This window comes from Psammomys obesus, unplaced genomic scaffold (genome assembly GCF_907164565.1).
Source record: "Psammomys obesus unplaced genomic scaffold, mPsaObe1.curated_primary_1811, whole genome shotgun sequence".
NCBI lineage: Eukaryota > Metazoa > Chordata > Mammalia > Rodentia > Muridae > Psammomys > Psammomys obesus.
Genome location: NW_026592510.1, coordinates 8,631,903 through 8,639,700, shown reverse-complemented (window position 1 = coordinate 8,639,700; position 7,798 = coordinate 8,631,903). Strand labels below are relative to the sequence as shown.

The following is a 7,798-nucleotide window of genomic DNA, read 5'->3' as shown; positions in this document are numbered from 1 at the left end:
TCTTAATCAGTGCCTGATGCCAGCCTGTCCAGTAGCAGAAAACAGGTTCCTTTAGCTTATTTTAATAGAAAAGAGGCCATATGCATTTCCCAAATGGAAAATCTTGGTTCTGGTCACAGGGGGAAAAAGTTTGTCAGTTCATGTTCCCTAACCCTATTTAACCTCCACATCTCCTAACAGTGTCAGGAAAGCCAGTGTGACTGCATTTATGTAGCAGGAGATAAAGAATTTCAAAAAATGCAGACAGCCTGGGTACTATTTGAAGACCATTTATTAGAAAGCCAGTGAGACATCACAGCAGCGTACAGGAAAGGGGGTGAGGGCCTGTGAAGGGTCAGAGGCAAAGGGCCACAGCCACAGTGCTCACATCCCCAAATGTAACAGAACTTGCTGATCAGTCGTAGGTTAGGTAGTTCACAACAGTTTTAAGAAGCGGTTATCACCATTCAGATAAGGCATTATACAGATACCGACAGAGGAGAAGATGTTCATTTGAATCCTAAGGCTTAGTCCATTTTGAAAGATCAAAAATGAAATTTAAAAATCAAAGATTCCTCCCCACTCCCAAATAGAGAAGAACCGCTTGCTGGCATTTGTACTTCGTCTAAAGTAAAATAGGCCAGAATTTCAAAGGCTTGTACAGGGCTAGATCCTTTGATTTAGCACCAAGTAAGAGTATGTCTTCCTGAAAGGTAGAATTGTTTTGTTTTTTTTTCCTTCCACTTCCTGTATTTTTCTTAACTTCGGGCCAATATATTTCTTGCTCCACTAAGGAATCTAAAGTGACTGACATTTTAAAGTGGTTTCTCGGGCTTTAGTGGTACACACCTGTAATTTAAGCACTTTGCAGGGGCGGGGAGGCTTGAAACAAGAGGATCATGAATGTGCGGCCAGCTTGGACTATGTACAAATTACAAACCAGCCTGGGCTAAGTAGGGAGGAGCCTGCCTCAGAAACTAAGGACTGGGCCTGGGTGTGGCTCTGCACACTTTCATCTCAGCACTTGGGAGGCAGAAACAGGTTTGAAGCCAGCCTTGTCTACATAGTTCCAGGACAGCCAGAAGTACATAGTGAGATCCTGCCTCAAAACAACAAAACCCTCAGGCTTGGAGGTACAACATAGTGAAAGGTGCTTGCTCAGCACACAGGCTGAGTTGGCTCCCCGTTGCTGTAGGTGGCTGCTTAGATGGTACAGGAAGTGAGTGGGTTCCCCATGGCCGTCAGGCAGAAGCTTAGATGGTACAGGAGTTGTTTCCCTTGAAAGTAGGGTGGAAGTGGCAGCACAGTGATCCCAGAATCGAGAGAGCTCGAGACAAGAGGATCTTAAATTCAAGAACTTCAACACAGGTATAAATGTCCTCGGTGACGGCGCTTTTGAAGCCATCGTGCAAATGCCTTCGGTTCCTCCACCTGTTGACAAGTTGACTGGCCTCTCTGTCAAGGGGCTGTCCCTAGCCTGTCCCGTCTACTTCCTCAGTGGCAAACTACCAAGGGTGTTCTCTCCCACCTTTTAGTTTTCTTTTTACTGTCACTTGCTCATCAAGGCACAGTCCATTTGGCTCAAAGAGGGAAACTGGCAGGTGCTAAAACATGGTCCTCAGCCTGAGTGACGTGTGAGAACCTAGGACTTAATTCCATGGTCAGTTGCCAGTGCTGCTCCTAGAACTTCAAAAGTCAGTTAACATACATAAATCATACCTCAGCACACGCATGTTTGGAAGAGAGAACAAGCCATCTCAAAGTCACATGTTCTTAAGTGCCAAAAGGCTGCATTTTTATAGCAAGTTGAACCAGTAATAGAGGGCACACTGCATGGTGGCCTGTGCCCTCACTTTTCCTGTAAAGGCAGCAGTGAGTTTACATCTGGCAACACCTGTAAAGCCAGTTGCTTTTTTTTCTGGAATCTATTGACAGTCTCTTCCAATGTCGTGGCCCATTGGGGTAGAAAACATCTTTTTTGGATTTCGACAGGGCATTGGCTTATGCAAAAGCCTCTAATGAGATATTTATCTGCCTCGAGTAAACTTTTCCAGAAAATCATGAAAATGTGATCAACCATGTTGACTGACTGAACAGAAGGTTACCAGTTGTTTTTTAAATTGTGCTAATTTTTTTTTTTTAATTTCAACATCTCTGATGTTTTCTAATTGCACAGCCACAGAAGACAAGTAGATTCTAGACTAAACATACGAGGCTATTTTAACAGATCAGCCTGAGTATCTAACTCATTTGGCACATCCTTAATAATATCCAAAAGAAAGCCATTAGCAATAAACCATGATTTTCAGAGAAGTCTTAGGAAAAGAGATTCGAAATACAGAGGCAAGACGAGGAGGCCCTGCTTCATCCTGCCGATTATGCGCTCCTCAGGGGGTAACAGAAGCTTTCTGGATAGTTTCTGGAACTTTCGTCTGTAGAAAGGAATATACATGGGGCCAGATCTTGTTGGTTTCTGTTCCGGAGAATGTTTCCAACACCCCCTTTTTCCTGAAGATGGAAAACAAAATACATAGGGAGGTAGATTACACAGGTCTGAGTGTGCCTCAGGAGCTTTTTCAAAGAAGCCTGTAGAGGTGCATGTGAGTTTAGAAGTCCTGTGTGTTTGTCTAATCAAAGGAAGGGTGTTGGTTGGACATTGCAAAACCTTGTTTCTACTTTATGTTTTGTCCTCAGCATAAAGGGTCCCTGGAGCTGTTGGTTACGCCTTTACTAATGCTTTACATCTTGCTCCTGCACAGAGATGCACTTGTCTTCTGGGAAGGGACTCGGCCTCAATTCCCAGGTTGGCAGGTTTGAAACAGGGTCTTTCAGCCATCAGGACATCACCCTGCCCTTGCTCCGTCCATCGAAGTCTTATGAAAGTGTTCAAACACTCGTTATCCTGTCTTTTACCAGGTTCCTTTTTCCCCTCCATCCTGCCTTCCTGAACTGTTTCTGGGCTCTTTATTCGTGCGGGTTGTCTGGTTTGTCACTGGACAGACCAGTCTAAAGTATCCTATTTGACTCCAGGGTTGAGTTAGGGCGAAGGATGAACTGTGGAGCTCAGAATCCTGGGGTTTGCTTCTCAAACTACACAGACCACCTTAAAGTTCTTAGCTCCCCACCCCCCACACATTTCTTGGGTGTGCACACTGGTTTGCAGGCCACCCGGGAGGAGATAAAGAACTCCTGATTTTATTACTTTCCAAAAACAGGCTCTCACAGTCTGCAGCTGTGCTCACTAGGCTTTCGCTGGGACAGAAGGACCCCTTAATTGGCACCTCATAACATTTGCCAAGGTTAACTTAAGTAGCAGCAGCTGTCTACGAGGTAAGCATCTGCTACAGAAAACGTATGCAAAGTCGATATTTGCATAGTGAACTTAGCGTCTAGATTCACAGGGCTTTCAGGAGAGCAGGCCTGGAACAGGAGAGCCCCGGGAAACACTGTAGTACTGAGCCACGGTGCCAGGAATGCCTTGTTGCCGAACTACAGGCACCTGTTCACTCCCAAAGCTGTACCTCGCCCACGAGCATTTGCCATTATGATTTCTTTGTAATGAAATGGAATCAGCTACAAAAATGAGTCTTCCAGGGAGTAAGTGCATCATGTTTCTAGACAGGTGAATGCACCACGGCTGGAAAGAATAAGACCACTGTAAGCTTTTAAACATAACAGTACTGGCTATTATGCAGTTTCTTTTTAAGGCTCTTTCCATTTTTAGTTAAGCCCGGTGAGAAGTCAGTACATGGGATCTTAGGCAGAAAAGCTTGAATTTATGGCAAGAAATGGCAGTGGCCAGAAGCCCAAAAAGATAGGACCCCCACCCCCACCCCCAGTCACTGATCTCCATAGCTTTCCCCTGCTTTCTGAAATGTTGACGGAACTAATCCCGGCAGGCATTTCCCCCATCCACAGTATTACCTGCTCAGACACAAAGCATTCTCTGTTGTGTGTCCTGTGGACAGTCAAGCTGAGCGCATGCACTCGGTGCATGAGGTTCAAGTGAGACTGTCCCCACAACAGCCCATGGCTGGAGCGAATCACCATTAGTCCCATGACATTAGCTGGGAGGGGGGCTGTCTCTTTGCTGTTCAGTCAGCTGGCAGGAGCTGAGCTAAAATCGGAAGACACTGCAACCTCTGGTGACCAAAGCCAACACAGGAAATGGAGCCGAAAAGGCTGAGTGTGATGGCACTCCTTAGGCCCCTGGGCCAGCCAGCTGTATTTGGACATCTTGGTTATATGACTAATGAGCACCCCACCCCTTGCTTAAGCCAATGAGGGTTTTCTGATGGTAATCACATGTTTTAGCTCACTGCATGATAAATCTTGTCTGCCCCATTCTCCTCGTTATCCATAAAAGTGAGTTTCTTGGAGCCTCATAGGAACTGAGTGAGATTGTCTGTGTGGACAAGGGCCTGCACAGCTCCAGCAGAGTGCCCAGCGTTGGCTGGTTCGGTACCTAAGGACTGCTCAGTCCTTTCCCGAGGTTCTCTCACTTGAGGCCCCAGCGCTTCTATAAAGCAGGTATACTATATACTGACTGACTGTAAGTAAGGAATCAGTGGCACAAAGATGAAACGCCTTGCCCAGGGCTGTAGATTTGTTGCTCTTCAGAGCCAGGCTCAACATACAACCCCAAACTTAAAGTAATGGCTACTGTAAAAAGTGAATTGCCAAATCTTGTCATTTTCACCCACCAGGAATAAACTATTAGAAGCAGTTCAGAGACTGCTTTGAGTTTTCCTGCATCCTTACCCTAATGCATCGGTAATGGCCACCACAATAACAGCTAATGTATGTCCAGTGCTGGGCATCTGGGACAGTTTTTAGAGTTAGACATATTAACACTCTTTCAAGCCTCTCCCCTCACCCACATTTTCTGAAAGAGAAGCCAGGCAGAGGTTAAGCAAGAGGCGAAGGCCGTGTTACTTAAATAGCGAGCTGGGGTTTGAGCCTGGGCTTCCTGACTCTGGCATCTGTGCTCCTATTGCAACAGCGTGTGCTGCTTTGCCCCTGAATCCTTAGCAGGATACAATGAAAGCAGAGAGCATGTCCTGGATGAAGGGCTGAGTGAGTCAGGAGCAGCTCAGGCTGGTTCTCATATTCCTTCTGAGATGCAGATTTCCTTGAAGGCAGATAAAAAGCGTGTGAGTGGGAGAGCTCAAAGCTCCTACTGTTTGGATCCCAGGGGATGGCTGCCATTTGAAATCCTATGCTTGAGTCCTCTCTTGGAACACTTCGTGGGCGCTACAGGGCCTACTGCCCCAGCCCTGGTTCCAGCCCTCGAGAACATGGAAGAATATGGGTGGAAATTGGCCCTCCAAAAGCCTCAGATATGGACTAGGCCATATCCATCCTCCCAAGCCCTGTGGCTGATTCTAGAACTGGCAGCAACCCAGGCCTACAACAGTAAATGAGGCTTTCCAACCAGTGGCTGCTCTGTTTCAACTGAGTGATGTCCAGAGCTTTTGTTCACTGAATAAAAGGTTTACTGGGCCCCTCACGAAAGAAGATGTGGCCTTTCTAGTGAATACCAGCCACCATGCAGGAAGAAAGAGGACGAGGTCAGTACATGGAAGCAGGCGAAACTAAGAGAATGGCGGAACAGGAAACCTAGGAGACCGGAACCCTGCCTACTTTCTGGTCTTCTTTTCTTTACAGGAGCCTAGAGCTTTCCTTATTGCCCCAGCCAGCTGGAATCGTGTCTTCTGGTAGCTTAGTATTTCAGCTGCAAAGCAGGGGAAATCAGAACCGTGACGGTGCAGGGAAGTGGCGAGAGCAAGGACTCACTGGTAGTACTGCAGGACCGGCTCTGTCTGGGCTTCATACGCCTTTAGCCTCTTGATGACTGTCTCTGGTTTGTCATCCTCACGCTGAATCAGTGGTTCTCCGGTCAGGTCGTCAATGCCCTAAGCAGCCATTAGAGGAATGTCAGCTCAGCAATACAGTATCTTCTAAAACAGACAGCTTCTGTATTCAAGCCCCAATCCCAAACGTGCTAATAGACAGGATCCGTCCTAAAGGCAGATCATTGCAGCTCTGAGGCTCCAGGGGCAGTTCCATTGTGCTCTAAGGTTTGGATGTGGAAGCCCCTCCCCGTTCCCAGGCCCAAGTCCCCAGTGGTTGCATGGGATACTGGAGGTGGTGGGAATTCCAACTGTGAGCCAGTGTTGCAAATCCTCAGGGCCTCGGCCCTTCGATCACACCTGGCACAGAGTTAAAAAAAAAAAAATCAACAAACACCTTTTTTTTCTGTGTTAGGTTTCTCAGTGCTGTAACTAATGTGGATATGTTTATTTTGGCTCATGGTTTCAGAGGGTTCAAATCTTGGCTGCTTGGGCTCATGAGCTTGGACTTGAGAACATCATGGTTGGAGTGTGTGTGTGTGTGTGTGTGTGTGTGTGTGTGTGTCACAGGATGCGCAAGAAGCGGAGAGTGGGGAAGGGACTAAGGATCATGCACAACCTGCAGGTACACTCGCTGCCCCGGTGACCCACTTCCTCCGGTCATGCTCCACCCTCAGCAATTACGCGACCACCTGGGGACCAAGCAGTCGGCACACCTGTACTGCCAGGCTTGAGCGGGCTGGACCCATTGAGCAGTACCTATCAGTAGGCTCAGACAAAGGGCACCCACTGCTGTGCGGCCACCCGGCTGCAGATACTCACCACAGTTTTGGGAGGGTTGAATTCAATGTTGTACACTCGGCCGCTGGCAGGATGAATCCAGCGGGCAGTGAGGCGTTGTTTGATGACCTCAAAGGGCACGTTGAGGTTTATCACGGTGTCTATCTGATAAGCTCTATCCAGGGCTTCTGCCTGTGGAAGCGTCCTCGGAAAACCTTTATGTGAGGCGGTGGAAGGGAAGGCAAGAAAGAAAAGGTGTTAGGCAAATTAAACCCAAGGAATGACGCCAGGCATGTTGACCAGAGCCATAATGCCATAATATAACTGTGATCGGATTTTTTTTTTTTTTTTTTTTTTTTTTTGTGGCATCTACCTGAGTGGGCTGTAGCGAGCATGGATATTTGGCCAAATATTCCAAGTGTGCATGTCAGGGTGTTGCTGTATGAGAGCACATTGCCCTCCCAGGCTGGGAAAGCCTCAGTGAAGCAGCTGGAAGCCAGAGTAGAGGAGAAGCAAGGGAAAACTGTCTGCTTGCCATCTACCTAGAGTCCGTACGCTTCTCAGCCATACTGAGTTCAAGCCGGGGGTCATGTCGTGCCTGTAATCTCAGCCCAGGGGAACTGCAGGCAAGAGGACCCAGAATTCACAGCCTTGGCTACATGTTAGCTAAAGGCCAGGCTGGCCTACAGGAGACTGCCCCCAAAACAAACGGAAGGAGCTGGAGGGGGGCTCAGTGATTTAAGGCACTTGCCGCTCTTGCACAGGACCTGGGTTCAGTCTCTGGCCCCCACATGGCAGCTCAAAGCCATCCATAACTCTAGGTGTAACAGGATCCGATTTTACCTCTGGCCTCCGTCCGTAGGCAACCAGGCATGCGCATGGTACACGTTCATGACATGTGAGCACAACATTATAAAAATAGATCTTAAGTGAAACAAGTGTAAGTCTATTTTTATAATAGAACCACACTTGCCTCTCTAAAACAGAACAACAGCAAAAACAACAAACTCTATAAATTAACAAAAACCAACCAAACACAAAATACCCTCATTCACCCTCATTCAGTGGCTGACAACTAGCTCCGGGGATCTGACACCTTCTGGCCTCCTCCAACACCTGAACAAACAAACAAGGTGATTTCACACACACACACACACACACACACACACACACACACACACACACAC

General features: G+C 47.4%; 1 protein-coding gene across 1 annotated transcript in view; it reads right to left on the bottom strand.

The window, feature by feature from the left end:
• Window positions 1-253: 253 nt before the first annotated feature.
• Window positions 254-7,798, bottom strand: part of Ak3 (adenylate kinase 3) — a 26,451-nt gene continuing 18,906 nt past the window's right edge. The window contains exons 3-5 of the mRNA XM_055613746.1: window positions 6,654-6,826; window positions 5,776-5,894; window positions 254-2,487 (exon numbers count right to left, since the gene is read on the bottom strand). Coding sequence (XP_055469721.1) covers window positions 2,367-2,487; window positions 5,776-5,894; window positions 6,654-6,826 — 413 coding nt within the window. The 3' untranslated portion in view covers window positions 254-2,366. The remainder of the gene's footprint in view (window positions 2,488-5,775; window positions 5,895-6,653; window positions 6,827-7,798) is intronic.